The sequence below is a fragment of the Oryx dammah genome, unplaced genomic scaffold (genome assembly GCF_014754425.2).
Source record: "Oryx dammah isolate SB20612 unplaced genomic scaffold, SCBI_Odam_1.1 HiC_scaffold_4, whole genome shotgun sequence".
NCBI lineage: Eukaryota > Metazoa > Chordata > Mammalia > Artiodactyla > Bovidae > Oryx > Oryx dammah.
The window spans coordinates 88,982,660-89,005,623 of record NW_024070188.1 but is presented as its reverse complement, the minus strand read 5'-3'; the positions used below and the strand labels follow the sequence as shown (position 1 = coordinate 89,005,623).

At 52.9% G+C, this 22,964-nt stretch overlaps 1 protein-coding gene across 5 annotated transcripts in view; it reads right to left on the bottom strand.

The window, feature by feature from the left end:
* Positions 1-12,265: 12,265 nt before the first annotated feature.
* AFDN (afadin, adherens junction formation factor) overlaps positions 12,266-22,964 on the bottom strand; it is an 80,851-nt gene continuing 70,152 nt past the window's right edge. For all 5 annotated transcript variants that reach the window (XM_040239192.1, XM_040239195.1, XM_040239196.1 and 2 more), the window contains 4 exons: positions 19,107-19,241; positions 16,754-17,018; positions 14,956-15,040; positions 12,266-14,173 (listed from right to left, as the gene is read on the bottom strand). In XM_040239192.1, coding sequence (XP_040095126.1) covers positions 14,020-14,173; positions 14,956-15,040; positions 16,754-17,018; positions 19,107-19,241 — 639 coding nt within the window. In that variant the 3' untranslated portion in view covers positions 12,266-14,019. The remainder of the gene's footprint in view (positions 14,174-14,955; positions 15,041-16,753; positions 17,019-19,106; positions 19,242-22,964) is intronic.

The window sequence follows — 22,964 nt, the reverse complement described above, 5'->3', positions numbered from 1 at the left end:
AAAGTATTACCTCTGCCAGTTTCAGGTGAAGAAGAGCATTCTCTGTTTCCAGCTCAACTATTCTCTCCTCTTTGGCCTACAACCAAGGATCCAGAAAGCAAAACCACCAGCATCAGTGAAGTTCACCAGCAGCTGCCTCCACCCCCAGAATGATGACTTACAAGGGTGCAAGCTCTCGGCCAGCAAGGAAGGGAGCAGGCGGTGGCAGCGGGCTGGAGGGCCACCTGGGGCCCCAATGGACCCCCAGACCCTTGTCTGCAACCCTGGGGCCTAGGTGAGAGCCCCAGACCAGCAGTTAGGGGCTTGCTAGAAACCCAGAATCTGGGACCCTCCTATCCCAAGTGGACCCAAGTCTGCATTTCAGTAAGTTTCCCAGGTCACGGTGGGCACACGCAAGTTGGAAAGGCAGGGCTCCACAGACCCTGCTCATCAAAACCCACTGCTTCTTTCCTTTTATTCACTTACTCAAAATACACTTGTTAGAAACCTGTTGTGTGCCAGGGGACCTTCCAGGGGCTGTGGAGTCAGCACCCTCGTTGGGTAAGTGAGCGGAGAGAGTGTCAGCTCCTCGGGAACTGAAACAGGCAATGCGAGCTCGGACAGGCCACGCCCTGGAGGTGGGGCGGGAGGGGCAGCCCATGCAAAGGCCAGGGGCAGGAGTGAGCTTAGCAAGCGGAGGCACAGGGAAGGCCGGTCAGCCTGGGGCATGGCAGCGAGGGTTCCCTGAGCCTGGGAGGGAGGCGCGAGCAGGCAGGAAGGAGCTGCAGAGCTCGGGGCGGAGGAGTCTCAGTATTAGCCATGCACGGATGCTGAGAGGGCCAGCTCCTGGGGCCTGGGGGAGAGGACAGCGCCAGCTCCCAGGAAGGTGGGCTCAGGCGGGGCCCTCCCGATGGGGAGCCCACCTTCCCCCAGGCTTTGGCGAGTGGCTCACAAGGAACCCAGTCAGTTCAGGACATGCTCTTTGTGACTGCTGAGAAAACCCGAAACCTGGAGCCACCTAGATTTCTGTTATCCAAAGCAGTCAATTTTACCTCTTAAAAAATAACGCCTCAAACAGTTCCCTGAGAGTTCTCTTAATCCTAAGATCCCACCAGCTCTTACCCTGACAGGTGCAATGGTCAACGCCCGCCCCCAACCGCAGCTATCCTGAGTGACAGCTCACACACCCTTTGCCCAGCTGAGTGGACGATTCAGAGGCTCTAAGTACATTCACAACTGTGTGGCCATCGCCAAAACTAACTTTAGAATCTGTTCACCACCCCAAAAGACACCCACACCATCACCCCTGACTCCCCACACCCAGAGCCGGGAAGCCACTAACTCGCTTCCAGTTCCTGCATTTCCGCCAGTTCTGGACCTTGTAACTAGATGGAATCACACGATATGGGGTCCTGTGACAGGCTTCCTCCCCTCAGCACATCTTTTTAAGGCATAACCGCATCGCGGCATGTTTCGGCATCTTGTTTCTTTATTGCCTGATACTATCCCATTGTTCGGAGGGGCCACACCTGTCCACTTATCAGCTGAGGGCCAGCGGGGTGGCCTCCCCTCTTTGGCTGTGATAAGTGGGGCTGCTCTGAGAGTCCCTCCCTTTGCTGAGGACACTCTCCTCACGCTTGAGCGTGCCCTGGGACTGACACTGTGTGCAGGACCCGTCTGCAGCCGGTGGAGGAGACGCTGGGCTGCATTCATTCCACACCCCCACCAGCAGCGTGTGCGAACTCCGGCTCCTCCGGCCCGCCCAGCTCCCCTCTGTCTTTCTGACGACAGCCCTCCAGGGAACGTACAGCGGCACCTTGCTGGGGTCTGGCCTGGATGTGCCTGGTGGCTGGTGGCCCCGAGCATTGTTTCAGAGGGCAAGCCTTACCCACCCTCTGGGGGCAAATTCCCTCCAGAACACCTGATCTTTGCTGATGCCACTCACTGCTATGGAGTATAAATACCACTGACTTCTGTGTACTGACCATGTTCGCACCACCTTGCTGAGCTCATCTTGTTCAGTTGCAAAGTCGTGTCCGACTCTTTGTGACCCCATGGTCTGCAGCATGCCAGGCTTTCCTGTCCTTCACTATCTCCTAGAGCTTGCTTAAACTCATGTCCATCGAGCTGGTGATGCCATCCAACCATCTCATCCTCTGTCGTCTCCTTCTCCTCCTGCCTTCAATCTTTCCCAGCATCAGGGACTTTTCCAATGAGTCAGTTCTTTGCATCAGGTGGCCACAGTATTGGAGTTTCAGCTTCAGCATTAGTCCTTCCAAAGAATATTCAGGACTGATTTCCTTTAGGATGGACTGGTTGGATCTCCTTGCAGTCCAAGGGACTTTCCAGAGTCTTCTCCAGCACTACAATTTGAAAGCATCAATTCTTTGGGTCTTAGTTTTCTTTTCAGGGATCAAATTGCCAACATCCGCTGGATCATGGAAAAAGCAAGAGAGTTCCAGAAAAACATCTATTTCTGCTTTATTGACTATGCCAAAGCCTTTGACTATGTGGATCACAATAAACTGTGGAAAATTCTGAGAGAGATGGGAATACCAGACCACCTGACCTGCCTCTTGAGAAATCTGTATGCAGGTCAGGAAGCAACAGTTAGAACTGGACATGGAACAACAGACTGATTCCAAATAGGAAAAGGAGTCTGTCAAGGCTGTATATTGTCACCCTGCTTATTTAACTTCTATGCAGAGTACATCATGAGAGAAGCTGGACTGGAAGAAACACAAGCTGGAATCAAGATTGCTGGGAGAAATATCAATAACCTCTGGTATGCAGATGACACCACCCTTATGGCAGAAAGTGAAGAGGAACTAAAAAGCCTCTTGATGAAAGTGAAAGAGGAGAGTGAAAAAGTTGACTTAAAGCTCAACATTCAGAAAATGAAGATCATGGCATCTGGTCCCATCACTTCATGGAAATAGATGGGGAAACAGTGGAAACAGTGTCAGACTTTAATTTTTTGGGCTCCAAAATCACTGCAGATGGTGACTGTAGCCATGAAATTAAAAGACGCTTAGTCCTTGGAAGAAAAGGTGTGACCAACCTAGACAGCATATTCAAAAGCAGAGACATTACTTTGCCAACTAAGGTCCATCTAGTCAAGGCTATGGTTTTTCCAGTGGTCATGTATGGATGTGAGAGTTGGACTGTGAAGAAGGCTGAGCGCTGCAGAATTGATGCTTTTGAAAACTGTGGTGTTGGAGAAGACTCTTGAGAGTCCCTTGGACTGCAAGGAGGTCCAACCGGTCCATTCTGAAGGAGATCAGCCCTGGGATTTCTTTGGAAGGAATGATGCTAAAGCTGAAGCTCCAATACTTTGGCCACCTCATGCAAAGAGCTGACTCATTGGAAAAGACCCTGATGCTGGGAGGGACTGGGGGCAGGAGGAGAAGGGGACGATCGAGGATGAGATGGCTGGATGGCATCACTGACTCGGTGGGTGTGAATCTGAGTGAACTCCGGGGAGATGGTGATGGACAGGGAGGCCTGGCGTGCTGAGATTCATGGGGTCGCAAAGAGTCAGACACGACTGAGCGACTGAACTGAACTGAACTTTCTTTACGGTCCAACTCTCACATCCCTAAATGACTACTGGGAAAACCATAGCTGACCTCACTTTTTAGTGCTGATAGTTTTTAGGTGTTTTTTTGGGGGGGGATTCCTTAGGGTTTTCTGTGTATGAGATTGTGTCATGTACAGTCAGTCTTCTTTCTGACCCACACGCCGCCCCCCATTCTCTCATCTAATCATCATGACTAACGCTGCCAGGATGAGACTGGACGCAAGCGTGGGCAATGAGCACCTTCCTCTTGTTCATCATCAGGGACAAGGCCTGATGGTCGCTGTGGGGTTTGCACGGGTGCCCTTTATCAGGTTGATGGATTCCTCTCTGTTCCTAGATGGCTGAGTGCTTTTTCACGAAGGGGAGTTGAATATTGTCAAATGCCTTTTTCTGGGTTGATTGAAATAAGGATGGAGGTTTTGGCCTTTATTCTAGTGATGTGGTTTATTACATTAACTGATTTTTGTTGCTAGACCAACTGTGCATTTGGGGGATGAATCCAGTTGCAGTTTAGTGATGATGCAGGGCCCTTTATGTATCCTGCTGGGTTCAGTTTGCCGGGGTTTGTTAGAGTTTGTGTCTGGATTCATAAGGGGCTCTGCTCTGTGGGCTCCTTGAGGTGCTTTTGTGTGCTTTTGGTGCCAGGCTGATTCTGTCCTCACGGAGCGGGAAGTGTCCCTTCCTCTTTTATTTTTTGGAAGTTTGTGAAAGACTGGGCTTAGCTCCTCTGTAAACGTTTGGTAAAAATCGCCAGTGACGCCATCTGGGCCCGGGCTTTACTCTGTGAGGGCTTTTTTCATTTATTAATTTCTTCACTTCTTCCAGTTCTGTTGACATTTTCTAGTTCTTCTCGAATCAGCTTCGGCAGTTTCGTCTTAGAGCATTTGATCATTTCATCCCAGGTATCTAATCAGTCCGCAGTGCTTCTCACAGTATTTTCGTATAATCCTTTTTATCTCTGCAAGGCTGGCAGTCAAGCCCTCTTTTATTCTTCATTTTATTAACTTGAGTCTTCTCTCCGTCAAGCTAAAGTCTTGTCAATTTTGTTCATCTTTTCAAGGAGCCAGCTTTGGGTTTTGATGATTCTCTCTACAGCTTTCCTTTTGTCTATTCCTCTTATCTCTGTTCTAATCTTTAGTGTTTCCATCCTTCTGCTAGGTTGGGTCTCATTTTCTTTATCCAGTGTGTCCTGAGGTGAGGTTAGGTCACTGGCACGAGATCTACCTTCTTTTTAAAATATAGGTGCTTAAATAAATTTCCTTTTAAGCACTGCTTTGGCTGCATCCCATAAATTTTGGTGTGTGGAACCTTAATTTTCATTCATCTCAAAATATCTCCTAATCTCTTTTTGGATTTCTTCTTTAAATTGTTGGTTATTTAGAAGGTGTTTTTGATTTTTACATATTTGTGAATTTATCAAAGTCCTCTCTGTCATTAATTCCTGGCTTCCCTCTATTGCAATATGATGACATGTTGTATCTGATTTCTGCCCGTTTCAATTTATTGAGGTTTGTTTCACTGCCTTGCATGCCACCAGTCCGGGGCTCACCCTGCCCACCACACAGCCCTGCTAAGGTCATCCCCGGGGCAGGTCGTTCCTCAACCCCTGATCCCACTCGCATCTCCCCAGGACTTGGTTCCACCTGCTCCGAGGAGACACTCCCAGACCCAGGTGAGGTCCACAGTGGTTGGACCAGAATGGCCGACCACACCCTGGAGCCCTGTCAGTTCCTTCCTGGAGCTGACATTTACTTTGTGAGTATGACTTTAACTCAGATGACCATTATATCTACCACTGTGGGCAAGAATCCCTTAGAAGAAATGAAGTAGCCCTCACAGTCAACAAAAGAGTCTGAAATGCAGTACTTGGGTGTAATCTCAAAAATGAGAGAATGATCTCTGTTTGTTTCCAAGGGAAACCATTTAATATCCAAGTCTATGCCCCAACCAGTAATGCTGAAGAAGCTGAAGTTGAACGGTTCTATGAAGACCAACAAGACCTTCTAGAACTAACACCCCCCAAAAGATGTCCTTTTCATTACAGGGGACTGGAATGCAAAAGCAGGAAGTCAAGCAATACCTGGGGTAACAGGCAAGTTTGGCCTTGGCGGACAAAATGAAGCAGGGCAAAGGCTAAAAGAGTTTTGCCAAGACAACTCACTGGTCATAGCAAACACCTTCTTCCAACAACACAAGAGACGACTCTACATGTGGACTTCACCAGATGGCCAATACTGAAATCAGATTGATTATATTCTTTGTAGTCGAAGATGGAGAAGCTCTATACAGTCAGCAAAAAGAAGACCGGGAGCTGACTGTGGCTCAGATCATGAACTCAGTAAAGTAAGTAAGGTCGCTCAGTCGTGCCCGACTCTTTGCGACCCCATGGACTGTAGCCTACCAGGCTCCTCTGTCCATGGGATTCTCCAGGCAAGAGTACTGGAGTGGGTTCCCATTTCCTTCTCCAGGGCATCTTCCAGACCCAGGGATCAAACCCGGGTCTCCCACATTATAGACAGACGCTTAACCGTCCGAGCCACCAATTACTTAAGGAGAAGTAATTAAGGAGAGATAGGGAAGGCTGAGCTAAGTTGAGCTATGGACAGCTTAGCTAAGGAAAGCTAAGCTAATGAAAGGAGAGCTGGGTTAAGCAGACCCACGCTCAGGAGCAGAGCCATGTTCAGGGAGCTAGGAGGGTGAGCTTAGGGGAGCTGATTATGAACTCAGTAAGGAGTTCAAAATTTAGACTTAAATTGAAGAAAGTAGGGAAAACCACTAGGCCATTCAGGTATGACCTAAATCAAATCCCTTACGATTATACAGTCGAAGTGACACATAGATTCAAGGGATTAGATCTGATAGACATAATGCCTGAAGAAATATGGACGGAGGTTTGTGATACTGCACAGGAGACAGGGATCAAGACCATCCCTATGAAAAAGAAATGCAAAAAGGCAAAATGGTTGTCTGAGGAGGCCTTACAAATAGCTGAGAAAAGAAGAGAAGTGAAAGGCAAAGGAGAAAAGGAAAGATAAACCCATCTGAAAGCAGAGTTCCAAAGAATAGTAAGGAGAGATAAGAAAGCCTTCCTCAGTGAACAATGCAAAGAAATAGAGGAAAACAATAGAATGGAAAAGACTAGAGATCTCTTCAAGAAAATTAGAGATACCAAGGGAACATTTCATGCAAAGATGGGCTCAATAAAGGACAGAAATAGTATGGACCTAAGAGAAGCAGAAGATATTAAGAAGAGGTGCAAGAATACACAGAAGAGCTCTATAAAAAAGATCTCAGCGACCCAGATAACCCTGATGGTGTGATCACTCACCTAGAACCAGACATCCTGGAATGTGAAGTCAAGAGGGCCCTTAGAAAGTATTACTACAAACAAAGCTAGTGGAGGTGATGGAATTCCAGTTGAGCTATTTCAGATCCTAAAAGATGATGCTGTGAAAGTGCTGCACTCAATATGCCAGCAAATTTGGAAAATTCAGCAGTGGCCACAGGACTGGAAAAAGTGTTTTCATTCCAATCTCAACGAAAGGCAATGCCAAAGGACGCTCAAACTACCACACAATTGCACTCATCTCACATGCTAGTAAAGTAATGCTCAAAATTCTCCAAGCCAGGCTTCAACAGTACGTGAACAGAACTTACAGATGTTCAAGCTGGATTTAGAAAAGGGACAGCATATTAAAAAGCAGAGATGTTACTTTGCCGACAAAGGTCCGTCTAGTCAAAGCTATTGTTTTTCCAGTGGTCATGTATGGATGTGAGAGTTGGATCATAAAGAAAGCTGAGTGCTGCAGAATTGATGCTTTTGAACTGTGGTGTTGGAGAAGACTCTTGAGAGTCCCTTGGACTGCAAGGAGATCCAACCAGTCCATCCTAAAGGAAATCAGTCCTGAATATTCACTGGAAGGACTGATGCTGAAGCTGAAACTCCAATGTTTTGGCCGCCTGATGCAAAGAAGTGACTCATTTGAAAAGATCCTGATGTTGTGAAAGATTGAAGGCAGGAGAAGGGGACGACAGAGGATGAGATGGTTGGATGGCATCACCGACTCGATGGACATGAGTTTGAGCAAGCTCCAGGAGTTGCTGATGGACAGGGAAGCCTGGTGTGCTGCAGTTCATGGGGTCGCAAAGGGTCGGACACGACTGAGCTTTCGACTGAACAACAATATTCCTCTTCCTCAACTTCATGTCCCCGGAAGGCAGGGGAGACAGCCTGCTCCTCTTGCCTGACCTCTGACATTTAACCCAGGGCTCAGAAGACAGTCAGTAAAGTGGGGGTGGGGCATGGAGGGAGAGATGTCCCTGGAGGGAGGACACGGAGACCCTTGGGGGTGGGGATGGGGAAGGCAGGGAGCGGGGAGGCGGGGATGCCCACTCCTGGCCCCGGGCGCGGGTGGAGCTCCGGTGGCTGGGCGGGCCCGCCGTATCCAGCTCAGCGATCCGCCCAAACCCGCTGGGGCTGAGTGGCGCCTTGAGTGAGGGGCGGTGCGGTGCAGGTGGCCTGGGGTCCCGGGTCCCTCACCTGCAGTTGACGCTGCAGCTGCCTCGCCCGCAGTTCCCAGAAGCCCTCCCAACGGCCGCCCCGGACTGGCATCGTCCTGGCCTGTGGGCCGTGGGTGGTCACCAAGGCGATGCGGTTGTGGGGTGGTGCGGGGCGGGGTGGAGTGAGTGGGGTGGGAGAGGGGCGCGCAGGTGGACCCGTTTGGGGACCGGGGTGGGGGCGGGTCCGGGGGGGAGTCCAGGGGGGCGGGGGTCCTGGCAGGAGGGGTCCCGGGGGCAGGAGGGGCCCGAGCTCTGTGGCGCGCGGCCCACACCTGCCCGGAAGGATGATGCGCAGTGACTGCCAGGCGCGCGGCCGCGTGGATGGAGCGCGGAGGTGTGTCTTCTGGCCCCAGGGCCCGGCGGACAGGGCTCGGCAGGCTCCGGACCAGGCCGGGACGGCGGGGACAAGGACCCCAGCCCCTCACCTTCCGCGCGGTGACCTGCCTCCAGCCCTGTGCCCTGAGCACTGCAGCTGCGGCAGCTCCTGATCAAAGTGCTGCCCCCGCAGCTTGGGGGCGTCCCGGCCCGAGGGGCGTCTCCACGCACAAAGATGAGCTGGCCAACGCTGGGATCTGCGCCCTCCATGCTGGGTGGCCCCGGGAAGGTGACCGCGCGATGGGGGCCAGAGGCCGGGCGCAGCTGGGAGCCCAGGCGAGGCCCCGCCCAAGGCCGCCAGACCCTGGCCCCACCCACAGGCCCCTCTCCCTGCTCTGATAGGTCCATGGTTCCTTTGGCTGCCGCAGGAGACAGCGCTCCTTCCTGAGAGGAGACCGGGATGGAGGAGACGCAACTGCAGCAGCGGGATTTTTCAAAGATCACATTAAGCAGCTGTCACCACCAGGAGAGAAACACATCACACTGTGTCCAAAGACTGGGGGGTTCGGGGACAGTTTTCATGGTCCTGATGGCTCAGCTGGTAAAGAATCCACCCGCAATGCAGGAGACCCCAGTTCAATTCCTGGGTTAGGAAGATCCCCTGAAGAGAGAAGCTACCCACTCCAGTATTCTTGGGCTTCCCTGGTGGCTCGGCTGGTAAAGAATCCGCCTGCAATGTAGGAGACCTGGGTTCGATCCCTGGGTTGGGAAGATCCCCTGGAGAAGGGAACGGCTACCCACTCCAGTATTCTGGCCTGGAGAATTCTAGGCACTGTGCAGCCCATGGGGTCACAAAAGTTGCACATGACTGAGCGACTTTCACTTCACTTTAGATACCTTCAGTTACCCTTCAGTTCCTTAAACAGGAATCAGCACAAGGCCCAACCCCAGCCATGCCTCACCTCCCGGTTCCGGCGTGCTTGGTGGAGCCTGGGGGACACTCTGCTGTCCTTGGGTGTGGAGCCATCCTCCTGCAGAAGCGTCTGCGGCTGCGGGAGGTGCCGGGCATTTTCTCGGCCGCACAGTTCACCTAGTGCTTTTCTCTAATGTTTTATACTATTAAAAAAAATCCTGATGTCCACTCAGCTATGTTTCAAAGAGATCATCAACAAGGACCTACCGCCTCCTGACGACACAGGGAGCCCTACTCAGTGCTCTATAATGAGAAAGGGATCTGGGAAGGAACAGGCGCCATGTGTGGGCGTAACTGAATCACACTGGCACGCCGGAAACCACCACAATGTAACCATGCTTGCTTGTTCACCAGGTCGTGTCCGGCGCTTTGCAACCCCAGGAAACACACCGCGCCAGGCTGCCCTGTCCTTCACTCTCTCTGAGTTCGCTCAAACTTACAACTTACGTCCATCGAGTCGGTGATGCCATCCAACCATCTCATCCTGTCGTCCCCTTGTCCTCCTGCCTTCAGTCTTTCCCAGCATCAGGGTCTTTAATGAGTCAGTTCTTCACATCGGGTGGCCAAAGTATTGGAACTTCAGCTTCAACATCAATCCTTCAAATGAATATTCAGGATTAATTTCTTTTGGGATTGACTGGTTTGATCTTGCTGTCCAAAAGACTCTCGAGTCTTCTCCAACACCACAGTCTGAACACATCAATTCTTCAGCACTCCGCCTTCTTTATGGTCCAGCTCTCACATCCGTACATGGCTGCTGCAGAGACTATAGCCTTGACGATACAGAGCTTGGCTGGGAAAGTGATGTCTCTGCTATTTTCAATACTAGGTTTGTCATCACTTTCTTGCCAAGAAGCCTCTTCTAGTTTCACGGCTGCAGTCACTATCCGCAGGGATTTTGGAGCCCAAGAAGAAACCTGTCACTATTTCCATTGTTTCCCCATCTATTTGCCATGAAGTGATGGGACCAGATGCCATGATCTTAGTTTTTTTGAGTTTTAAGCTGAATGTTTCACTCACCTCTTTCACTCTCATCAAGAGGCTCTTTTAGTTCGTCTTCGCTTTCTGCTATTAAAGTGGTATCATCAACTATACTCCAATACAAAAAGAATTTAAACTCATTAATTAAAACATAAAATAAAAATCCAACACCAGAACCATTGTTACCATTTTAGATTTAGGCCATTTTTACCCGTATTCTCAATAAAGAATAAGACACAAGCTCTTCAAGAGCAGGAAAACAGAGGCCTAACCTGCTGGAGACACTGTGGGCCCCACTTTCACTGTCAGTGGCGCCCCATCCCCCAGACCTCGGCTGCACCCCATCTCCACCACCAGCCCGCGGTCCAGCTGGTTGTTCACGTGGAGGACCTGCTGCGGGCAAACCCCTGGCAGAGACTGTCCCCTCTCCCGTGGGGGCCAGAGCCAGAGGAAGCTGTGTCCCCCGAGCCCCGAGCTCCCCACCGGGGTTGGGGCGCCCTGACCCGCTGCTCGGAGGGCAGCAGCCTTGCCTCTGTCCTCCTCTGCCCGTGGCGGTCTTTTCTCCCAGAGGGGGGACGGTTTCCTCAAGTCTGCGTCTCCGTGACTGCAGCTGGTCCTTGTAGTAGACCTGCCCAGCGCTGGGACGTCCTCTTTACCCAGATCCAGTTACCAGGTTTACGTAATGAACCACGCATCTGTCTCCCACTCTGCTTTGGAGTATCTGGTGGCCAGGTCTCACAGACTAGGCATTCATAAGGTGTATCTGTTGAATAAACTGTGCAAGGAGTTGGCTTTCATATCCCAATTTCAAGTCAGATATGTTCCTGGGTAGCTCAGCAGGTAAAAGAATCCACCCGCAATGTAGAAGACCGTGGTTCAACTCCTGGGTCGGGAAGACCCCCTGGAAGAGGGTATGGCAACCCACTCCCGTGTTCCTGCCTGGAGAATCCCCGCGGATAGAGGAGCCTGGTGGGCTGCAGTCCACGGGGTTGCAGGGCTGGAGGCGGCTGAGCGACTAGGCACGCCATCTTTCGGGGTTGCGTGGCTTTAGAGGAACTGCACGAACACAGGCACGAAAACTGCTTTTTGTACACAGTTCCCTCCTGTAAGTCAGGCCACCTCAGCTTCGCTGGGGCAAAGCATTTTATTAAACGTGTAAATCCCCAAGACCAGCCTTCCATGCACAAAGCAGGGAGGAGCGCCCTTCCCCGTGGCTGCCCCAGAAAGCTGCCCAGCGCAGACCCCATGGGCAGAGTCATTCTTGCCACAAAAGCAACAGAGCCGGGCGGCCTAGGATGAAATGAAACCGATACGAACGCGACCCCTAAGTCCCTGCCCTCCTTTCTGGGCATTACAGTGCACCAAACATGAATGCTTACAGCTCGTGTGTTAACACCCAACTCTGCGAGGTCACCAAAGTTTCTACCACCCGAGATCCCCACCCCTTCATGAAAGTCTTTCTTGAAATTCGACGGCCCCGCTCAGAGGCCGTGAAGGTGAATGGCTTGGGGGCACCTGCTGGCCAGCCCACTCCACCCCCAGCTGGACACACAGGCACCCAAACACGTGTCCCCTTGGTGCAGGGACGGGGCTCCCTGCCCTCAAGCACATCACACGGGCACCCTAGTCACACAAGGGGTGATCAGAGGACAGGGTGCCTGATACCCGGAGGCTGAGCGCCTGAGCAGCACCCAAAGGGACTCGAACCCTTCGCTCGTGTGTCTGTGTGATCAGGAGAGGGCATGTCCCCAGGATCTGGGGACACTGCCTGTCACAGCAGTGATGCTCGGTGGGCTGATGAATGGATGGGAGGGTGGAGGCAGGACGGGGGGTTCTGTTGCCAATGAGTCTGTGAACACGGTTAATATAATAGCGAATACCCTTAAATACATACAAAGTTTATTAAAAATAGGCTGCAAATGAAATACAGTAGAAATGGAAAACTACAGCAGGTCTGATGTCGTCTCCATAGTAACGCACAGTCATGAAAAGCACTTTACACATATTCACATTTGACCTAATCGTCCAAGGACGGCCAAATCCACGGGAAGGGGCTTACAGTCACACACAGAAGTATCCCTGCATGTAAATATTTACATGTACTTGCATGTACTCATGTGTGTCTGTTGTTTTTCCATATATTAACAGGATACCAGTTCACCTGCACCTTTCTCTTTAAAGAGGCTGTGGGTCCGGTCCCCTTAAGGCGGCCAGTGTTCCGAGACGTCGGGAGGCGCAAGCGTGTAGATCCTTCATAACCCTTAGAACCACTTGCTCTCTTACTTAACGAGGGAAATGAGAGAAGCGCACTTCCAGATACGAACCCTGGCAGATGCAGAAAATATTTACACTCGCGTTGTAACGATTTATCTTACAGCTCTGAGGAAAGTGATTTCTAAGGCAGACAGCCCCCCACTTCTGGAAAGTGTGCGTATCTTCCTAACACACCTACTGTTAAGAGAACAATACGGTCAAGTCACCTAGAGCCGCAGCAGGGCTTGTCAAATAGAAAATCAGCTCGTGATCACAAAATCCTTGACTGTTTTAACATCACAGAATATAAAACAACGTGAGGTCCGTCTCCCCAACAACAGCCACATATTCACAGCTGAAGAAGTGACAGTGGTAACTAATAATTCAATACATGAAAATTAAATAACTCTATTCGAATGTAAAAAAATAGCCTGAACTGCCACGAGTCTCTCATAGCATTTCAGCTACGGATGCCATGCGCAATGGGCCCTTCCTTCCCTGACAGCAGATCGGTACAAATCCAGCTTAAATCTGAGCTTAAATTTCTGCGCAACGGCTGTGCACGAGTGTCGCCTACCGCCCTCTCGTCCTTCTCAGGTCTTTTCGTTCCTATTCATGTCAGCACTGTTTAGCAGAAATCCCCCTTTACAGATTCCCTTGGAAGAGTTGAAACATTTAGTTAACTTTCTCACTTAAGCGCCATCTTCAAAATCACTAATGACTTATTGGCATAATAGTCATCTGGTATTTATAAAAATAAAATGTCCTAAGCTTTAATCCTCAAAATTGTCTTCTTGGAGACACTTGTTTCAATCAAACCCTAGAGCTGATTCAGAGGGCTGCCAGTGGGGACAGCGCCGCAGCGGTCACGCTCAGGCCCGCCTGCCTCCCAGCAGCGGGCACGGCTGGCCGGCACTCCTTGGCACGCGCACGTCCGCACGGTCTCCCCAGAGGGCACGCTGACCCTCCTGCAGCAGGCTGCAGCTGCTGCTAAGTAGTGCAAATGACAGTCTGCGGAGTTCAAGCTACTCTGATTAGTGAACAGCAAGTTTTAGAAAAAGAACAGAAACAGGACTTCTTTGCGCTCCTTGGGGGGAGACGGGGGCGAAGACACAGCTCAGGGTCTTCTTCTGCCCCTTTCCAAACCCAGACCCTAAAGACACTGACCAGAGAGCTACCTTCCTGGGAGTCAGGTCATTAAGAAGACAGTGTCTAGAGACTGGAGAAATGACAACCTCTTGGTAAAGTAAAGCGCAATTTCTTAGTGATGGAACTCTTCCACATGGCAAGCCTTCCAGAAGCAGGATCCCTGGGACCTGGGTCCTCAGGCAGTGCTGTCACGAGCACCCCGAGAGGCCAGGCTGGGCACAGGGCCACCTCACTTGGTGTTCAGCTCATTCTCCAGCTCTGTTAACTTGCGAGAGGCCTTGACTTTATTGGAGACGTCGTGGCCTTGGGAGAAAAGGCGCTGGCGCTCCCTGAATGTCAGGTTTTCAGGGGCTCCGGGCCCCCCGGGGACATCCGCTTCATGGCTGCAGGAGGAACAGGCACAGGTTACTTTTCAGAGTGGAAACGACCCGTCAGCAGGTAGCTCAGCTCACGTGAAGGCACTTAGGTAAAACTTTCTAAGGGAGAGGCTCGTTCTGTGTTTCATTCAGTCACAACCCTGCTGGGATGTATTCACACACACGTGGCAGAGGGCACAGCGTTCTCCTTGATTAATGTCCACTTTCTCCAGTCACACCCGACTCTCAAGAAGCTAGAAACCTCAGTGTTAGCAAGCAGACAATCCTTAGCAACTAAGTTTAACTGAAGAGGCACAGTTTTAAAATCCAGCACTGTAATGAGCCCTACCTGCACCCGAGAAGCCTCTATCAACATACTAACGGACTGTGAGAACAAGTTACCCTGAGATATTAAAGATGTGTAAGAAAGCTTTGAGCATCAGTACAGCTGACTACACCTAGCTGAGGATGGCTGCTGAACTTCGGGGGACAACCTTGCGTGGTCCAGCAGGACACCGGGGCTTTACCCTGGGCGTCCTGCTCCTCTGTGGTGGATGCAGACGGCAGCGCGTCCGGCTCCTTCCACAGCCCCCACCAGAAACCCTGGGGCCCACGCACCGTCTGAGGCAGAACCATATAAACAGCAAGTAAACAAAGCCTCTGTGCTCACACAACTCTGCACAGCGAGAAATGCCTGAGCTGACAACCACGTCTCTGAAATTCGAGTCCAGCCTCACTGCCTTTCGTGAGAAAGGAGAAGCGCCCTCAGTGACAGTGAGACAGCTGCACAGCACAGCTTCAGTGAGTACCTCTTAGGCGGTCTCTCTCTCGGGTCCCGATAAACATCATGGGCTCCAAAAACTGTCCCAGCAGGTCCCACGTAAGAGTTTGCTCCTTTTCCGTAAAAAGAAAAAGTCACGGTTAAAGCACCGGAGCTATTTCAGAACCACACTCACGGTGAAGATGCAGTGCTCAGGGCCTCCTAAGTCCTGACAAAGAAGCCGCGAGAGGCCCTTCGAGTCAGTGGCAGACGCTTAATCACATCCCTGGGTGGCCTGAGCAACCCCCTCATGGTCCTTGCAGGTGCCGGGAACCTGGCCCGCAGCCTGACTATTAGGGGAAACAGAAGTCTAAGGGAGTAATACTAGAAAGTTCAACTCAGGTAAAATGTGTAACTGATACAAATTCACAATAAAAATCCACAGATGGCAAAATTTTTCAGACACCCTGACACTAAGAGCTTTCTCAGTGGATCACAGGGAGCAAATGTTCCTTTTCAGAGCAGTTAGTGAATTTTCCCCACAAAATAAATGGCTATATTCTTAAAACACTTGGTGGGGGGGGGGGGAGAAGAGGTCCTAAAACTCCCTAAGGTCTGATACTAATGCCCCAGACACAAGATCACTGGCCAAAAAGGAGGCCCCAGGCAGCGGTGGGCTGTCAGACGCCTGGCCTGGGGCCCCGCGCTGCGGGCCAGCTGGCCGGTAACTGCGGGTGAGCGACGCCACCTGCCCACTCACTGAGGAGTGGTGCCCAAGATCGGAAAGATGACGCCCGTAAAAGCCTTAAATCACCCAAACATAAAGTGAAAGCGCCACTAATGGTAAGATGGCCAAATCACAAGGCCGTCCATCAGTGCTAGTGTGCTTCTGTTCACTGCAATGTCAGCAAGAAAACCTCACACTTCGAAGATTGTAACCTAGGTTAGGGTAATAAACGCTCAAGATACTCAGCAAACACTGACGTTGCTGCACATTGGACTCAACAGGCCAGGGAATGGCCACAGCATGTCAGGGCTACAAGGGCGCTTCTCCACAGGTCGCAGCGATGAGCCTATGCCCCTCTGCTCCCTTATCAAGAAGTGTCTTTTCCACGGCCATGTGGGGTGCGTCCGAGGAGCCTGGCCACTCCCGGCACCCCTCCCGGCACCCCTCCTGGCACTGCGTCTTGCTTGTGAGTCAGCCGGGGTACCCACAACCAGGGCACAGGAGTGGTCCTCTGCCAAGACTCAAAGATGAAACAGAAAGACCTCTCTAATTTAAAGTAACCCGTTCTTGACCTTTAGATAAATTACTGGCAGAGTAAAAAACTTTCCATTTTAATTCTATGTTTTTCCTTCAATTTGCCTTAAAAACGTGTTTCATCTTTTGAGTTTTGATTGAGGAATATCTGCTTGTTCCCACTAGTAAAAATCAACTGTTGAAAATTTTCAGAATTTTTGATCAGAGTATCAGACAGTCTGGGCCGAGTGCCACCCACAGAGCGGAGGAAGGGTAGTTGGAGGAGCACAGGAGGAGGGCCGCAGGTGGAGCAGGTAACCCCCCACGCAGAGATTGGAACCGGATTCCAAAGCCAGTGCTGATCAGAGGGGCCCCGTGCTGAGTGAGGGCGCCCGCGGTCGGGCGGTGGGGGGCTGGGGCGCCCCGGCTTTACCTCGACCTCTGGAGTGGCCGGGCCGGGTGGGGCCGGGTTTGGAGGGAGGGGGCAGGGGCAGGCTGGCCCTGGGCCCGGTCCTGCTGGCGCCGGGCGGGGGTGGCCGGAAAGGGCCGGCGAGGAAGATGCCGTCGGAGACCGGGCGCGCCCTCCGCCCGGAGGGCCTGTCCTGACCTGCCGGCTCGTCGTCCTCGTCCTCCTCCTCATTGTAGGCCACGAACTTGGCGGTGTAGAGGGCATCCGGGGAGAAGGCCTGCGTCTGCAGGTAGGAGGCGGCGCGCTGGGGCGGCGGCGGCGGGCCAGCGGGCTCATAGCCGCGCGGGAGCGGCGGGCGGCCCAGGCCCGGCTCCTCGGGCTCCAGCAGCCGGCGCTCGGCCTCCTCGTGCTGTCGGCGCCGCTCGGCCTCCAGGCGGCTGTAGTAGCCGTCCTCCTGCCGCCTCTGTGGCCGGGAGACAGAGGGCGGGTCAGCGGGCAGCAGGGGGGGTCCGCCCCAGGGTCCCCGCAAACGCCAGCGACTGCCACGGCAGCGGAGAGCTGGGCCTGGACACGGAGCCACTGACACAGAAGCAGGCGGAAGCAGGAGTGAACCCTGGGCGCCTCTTCTGCTTTCAGTGGGATTTCCACTCACCTGTTGCTCCTGAGTTTAAAGATACAACCCAACCGTAACTAGGCTCTGACTGGCCCACCTGTGGAGGGCCAGCCCCCGCCCCGCCCTGGGGTGCGCAGAAGAAGGGCAGGCCTAAGTCGCCTGGCTCGTTTCCAGTGACCAAAGGGAATGGAAAATAATAGGAAACCCACACTGTCTCTTGCCAAGATGAGCACCAGCGAACACGCGTCCCCCAGCCCTTAGTTTGCATCTCCCTGCCAGACAGGAAATCGGAGAGCCAGGCACAACAGCAACAGCAGCGGACAGTCCAGTGTATTTTGACACATACTGTACATTTCTTCTGACATACATCTAGGTGCGCGAACTACAGCTGACAGCGTTAACATTGAAAAAGGTAACAGCACAGTTTTGTTAAAGATTGACAACGGTTTCAGAACCCAAGAATAAAAGTGAAGAAAGGAGTGGAAAGACCAAACAGGACGACCTGCCTTAAGCTGAGGTGGCCTCGGGGCTGCACTGAAGTGCATGCACGCACCCGGGGCAGCGCTTCCAGTCCCCACGTCACTGTGTGCGCTTTGGCTCCCCCCACCCCGCCCCACACGCACGTGTGCACGCACACACACAGTGTGAGCACACACAGAGCTCTGGCTTCCCGGGGCGGGGGAACGCGCCAGCACACGTGCCAGCCTCGGCGCAGCCCTAACCCCTTTTCACCCTACGCTGAGCCATCCGCAAGGAAAAGCATTTCGTCGTATTTCCACACAGAATGAGCGTTCCCTTACAGAGGAGATCCAATCTGAACGAGCACTGCAGACTCTGAGCAGAGCCGTAGGGAGGCCTAGCGCTTCAGGCACACCACTCGGGTGGTGACATTTCAGGGAGAGACCACAGCTCATCCTTCAGTTACATTAAGAGCAGACACAGCCACATGACGTCGTTCTGCCGGACAGGTGCGTGGTCCTCCCGTGACAGAGCCAGCCCACCCATTTTGGACATTCTGCTTATCTGGCTTCTTTCTGCATGGAGCACTCAGTCATGGAAGCAGGTACATCTGACATAAGCACAAGCTGTGAGAATGCACGCTGCAAAAAAACCCCAATGACCGACAGAGTTTCCCCACGTGGAGAACAGGCCCGGCCGTCTCCCCACGGTGCTGCTTCCAGGTGGCCGGAGGTGCAGGGGAAGTGGACACCGCAGTCCCAGGGCTGGGGGTTCAGACTGTGGAGGTCCACCTCCTCCGAGAGCTCACTGAAGCGCACAGGGTCTTCCCCGAAGCCCAGATGCTCTGGCGCCACCAAGCACTGGGGGCCAGGGAGGTGGAGGGGCCGCAGAGGCGCGCACCACAGACCCGCCCTGCTCCTCACCCCCAGAGCCCACGTGGCTCCCTGCGGCCAGGCGCTTCCACCTGCACGGAAGGGACCATGTGGACGGCGGCACCGCTAGTACCCTGTCCCCGGATCCTGAGGTCCGGCAGCGAGCCCAGGGCTGGCAGCACACCCAGAGGCGGGGTTCTACACTCCCTGCTCAGATTACGTCACGTGTGGTCATGTTAAGACAGATTAAAAGGGTTCTCTGACCCTTGGAGACAGATAACCACGCGACTATCTGCCCGTGAACACACTAAGTGGAACGGAAACCCCTTGTGCCTCTTTTTCTGCAGGCCGCTGGCCAGAATCAGGTCACTCTCATGAAGACTTGACATCCTGTTTCCCTCCTAGGCCCGACCCCAACGCGACCACTTCCCAGCGACCAGCCGGATGCCACGCAGCACGGCCGCGCAGGCCCCACGGCCCGAGGGACGAGCCCCGAGGACGGCGGTGGGGGCCGGTCCACAGGCTGGGCGGGAGGCTGGCGCGGGCGCGGCCCTGCCCCCGCCCTGCCCCGCCCGTGCTCGGGCCACAGCCCTCAGAGGACCAGGACCTTGTCTTCGGCCTCGCGCCTGACCCGCTCGTCTTCCTGCCGGCGCCGCTGCTCCTCCTGCCGCGCGCGCTCCTCCGCCTCCCGCGTCCGCATCTCCTCCAGCTGCTGCTGCCGCCGCCGCTCCTCGTCCTGCAACTGACGACAGGGGCCCGTCAGCCCGCGCCCCGGCCCGGGAACGCGCCGCGCGGCCGGCGGACACACACACGGCTGACAGACACCCGCACGGCTGACAGACACGCGCGCGCACGTGGCCTAGACGCATGTGCACGCGCATGGCCGGGCACGCATGGCCAGGACGCAACACACGCACACGGCACACATGCGCGACTGACAAATATGCGCACACAACACGCGCACGGCTGAGACACGTGCACGCGCACGGCTGAGACACACGTGCACGCGCACGGCTGAGACACACGTGCACGCGCGCGGCTGACACACACGTGCACGACAGACGTGTGTGCATGTGCACACACTAGAACGGCCGACAGACACGCACACACGACACGACACACACACACACACACACACCACACACGCCCAGGCGGCAGACACCGCGCACACACAGCGCGCAGAGCTGAGCACAGACAGCAGGCCAGGCCACGCAGCCGCCGCACAGCTGTCCCCGCCCCCAGCACCACCTCAGAGGAGGGGGTGCGTCCTCCACACTCACACAGCAGCAGGCGTGACACCCGCACTAGAACAGACCCAGGAACCAGCTCATGGCCGCCAGCAGTCGGACCCTGGACCGCCTCCTGCCTGTGCCCCATTCCACCTGCCACCATGAAGGTCAAGAAGCAGGCCTACACTCCTGGCCCCCCGGCAGCTGGAGCCCCGCCTCTCGGGGGGGCGGGCCACCTGCCTAGTCTCGGGGACCAGGTTTCGCGCTCCTTCTGTCGGGCCCTTTGCCATCCACTCCCTCTGGGTCCCATCCTGGACTTAAGAATCCCTCCCCAGCTCGGGTGTCCCCTAAATGCTTATTTACAGAATCTGAGCCTGAAATTTGAGACGAACCTTATTCTCACTCTCTCCTGCTCCACCTCTGCCAAGTAACCTCCACTGGGTCTGAATGCCTCCAGGGTCTGGGGACCCCGAGTCCACCTCCCACCAGTGCACGCCATTTTCAGGTAACTGCTCGTCAAAAAGCATGGATGCTCTTCTCAAACTCACCACCTGACAGCTTCCAATCTTTGTTTTTCAGGGTCTGTCTTTTTCAATCAACACAAATTTAATCTCTCTCCTTCATTCCATTCAAATTCTCAAGGACAACTTCAAAGTCCTAAGATGTATTGTACCTGGCTTTCAGCTCCTTCAGTGTCCCCATTCACACCTCCTGTTCGCCACAGGATGAAAATGCCTCAAGGGACCCGGAAAAGCAGGTGTGACTGGCAGAGAGCAGAGTCTCTCCATCACGCCCACAGGACACAGCGACTTCTGCTGGCACAGCCCAGGAGGACGCGGGTTTCTTCTCCATCACAGACCTGGTCTGGGCTAGCACCCATAGCCCCCTACCTCCCTCCTTCAAAGAGGAAACCGGCAGAAGCACCTGCTCCAGGGAGGGGCAGAGACAGCCCCTAGCGGGGATCAGCTCGCCAGGTCTGCAGCACCAGTGCAGGCATCGTCAGCACAGACATGTGACGAAATAAAACAGCAATTGATCACACTAAGTATCTCCAGAAAGATAACGTATGGAAGAAGGTAAAACTGCAAGAATGCAACAGAGACTCTTCTGTTAGCCAACAAAATACAAACCAACTCATTACGTCTGACCTTTCCTACATCTAATTAGAAACAAGTTCCGAGCAAGAAAATCCATATACACCGAACTCGCGAATGAATTCTTTCACGTTAGAAATATAATTTTAAGAAGTCAGAATAATTTCAATTCTCACAACTACTAAATCTAAAAGCAAGCATTTTTCTCTTAAAAACCTTCCTCTTCTGAATCCTGATGGTATAAGGAACCTTCTCCCTGTGCCTAGTTCACCGGTTTCTATTTTTAAAGCAGTGAGTGAACCAGTGCTATTATAACTAAGGCAGTTTCTTTCCACTATTTGGTAAGCTGTTTTGGGTATTTTCATTTTCAAAACAAACTTTTGTTTTTCACAAATATTCTGCTTTACTCAAAAAACAAGTAAACAACAAACTAAAAACCCAAAACATAAATGAGGACACAATCTCTTAATTTGCCCCAACAACAGATCCAGACGCTACACTGAGCTATATAGTTCCGTCACGTTTCACAGCAGTTGGAGGACACCTCAAATTAAGTCAGAAAGGTAATGACTCTGAGCACCAATGACAAACCGCACACATAAACACTGCAGCCAAACGGAGAGAAGACAGGCTCGCTGTTTCACCCTGAAGGATGGAGCAGTTGCACGCTACCAAAGCAGCCTGGTAGGAAGCTGTATTGGGGGAAACACATCTCAACAGATCAAACAGTAATTCTTACAGAGAGTCAGCCCAGCCCAGACCACAGTCACTAAAACCAACTATCGTGCTGGGATTTAAAAGCAGGATGCAAGCCTGAACCAACTTTGGTGCAGCCCACATTTTCCAGAAAGGTATTTTCAGGGCTTACAAAAAAACAGTATGCTGAGATTTCTCTGTTTATATTTTTGTACCGCAAAAATACACTATTACATCTTTAATCTACAACAGAAATCCCATTAAGGCAGACAATCACACTGAAATATCTGAGTACGAAACAGGGTCAAAATAGCCCCTACTTTCTGACATTTTCTCTGAAAAGCAACTACAGGCACACGGCGTGTAAGAAACCTCTCTCGCAGGCCTTGTCTGCTTATGCTCCTACCCATTAAAAATGTTCACTCTAAAGAACTTCATAGGGGCCCAATAACGATGAAGCATCCTGACCAGCCAATTATTAGGCCGGGACTTTCTGACCCGTCCTGGCAAACGTGGCTCCTGCCTCGCTTCGCAGAGGAATACGCTCAAGGTGGGGAGGGGCGGCTCTTGGGGAGGAGGGGCGGACCCTCACTGGGCAACAGGGCGCTCGCCCTCAGCCTGCAGGGCTCCCTTCCCCTTCTCTTCAGCGGAAGGAAGATATGTGGACCCAGAGCTCCAAGGTAAGCCTCCAGCTGCCAAGACACTGGCCACGGAGAGAGCCCGAGGTGGAGCTCCCCGCACCCCACGCAGACTCCCATGGCTGGAGACAGCACCCGGGCAGAGTGGAGAGGGGGGAAGTCAACTCAGAACAGGGGCAAAGCGGTCAGGTGGGCGCGTGCACACAGGAGTCCAGGGTGGGAGACACAGGATAGAGTGCAGGCGGGGTACGTGGGCCATGGGCCTGGAGGCAGCAGGCGTGGATGGGCAGCCCTTCCGCTTCTCTTGTCACCATAGCAACCAGCAGCCACGCCTCTGCCCCTGGGGACATGGCAAGAACTCAGCGATAACGTTAACACCTTCAGGGTAATCTGGCTAAGAAACCTGGTGCCCACAGTCAATATTAACACTAGAAATAATTATCTTTAAAGAAACAAAGAAAAACCCTGAACTAGTCCTTTGAAACAAAAATCTCAGTGCACCCCATCCTAACAAATTGTGACTCAGCTGTCACACACCCCACAGACAAGGGACTCTCTTGGGGCCCCAGGTTGGCCCGGCCCACATGCATGTGATAGGGCCATGGGAAGTGGAGAAACAATGGGAGGTGACTGGTGCTCCCCTCTTCCTCCCCCCACAGATACCTTAACACACACAGAGGCAAAGAAGCACGCTTCCTATCTCTGTCTCTCGTGGAAGAAAAAGTTAAGCTTAGAAGACACGCCTTTCAGTCACCAAGGAGAGGAGGGGGTTCCCCTTTGCAGTGACACTGCCACCGGGATATTTAAA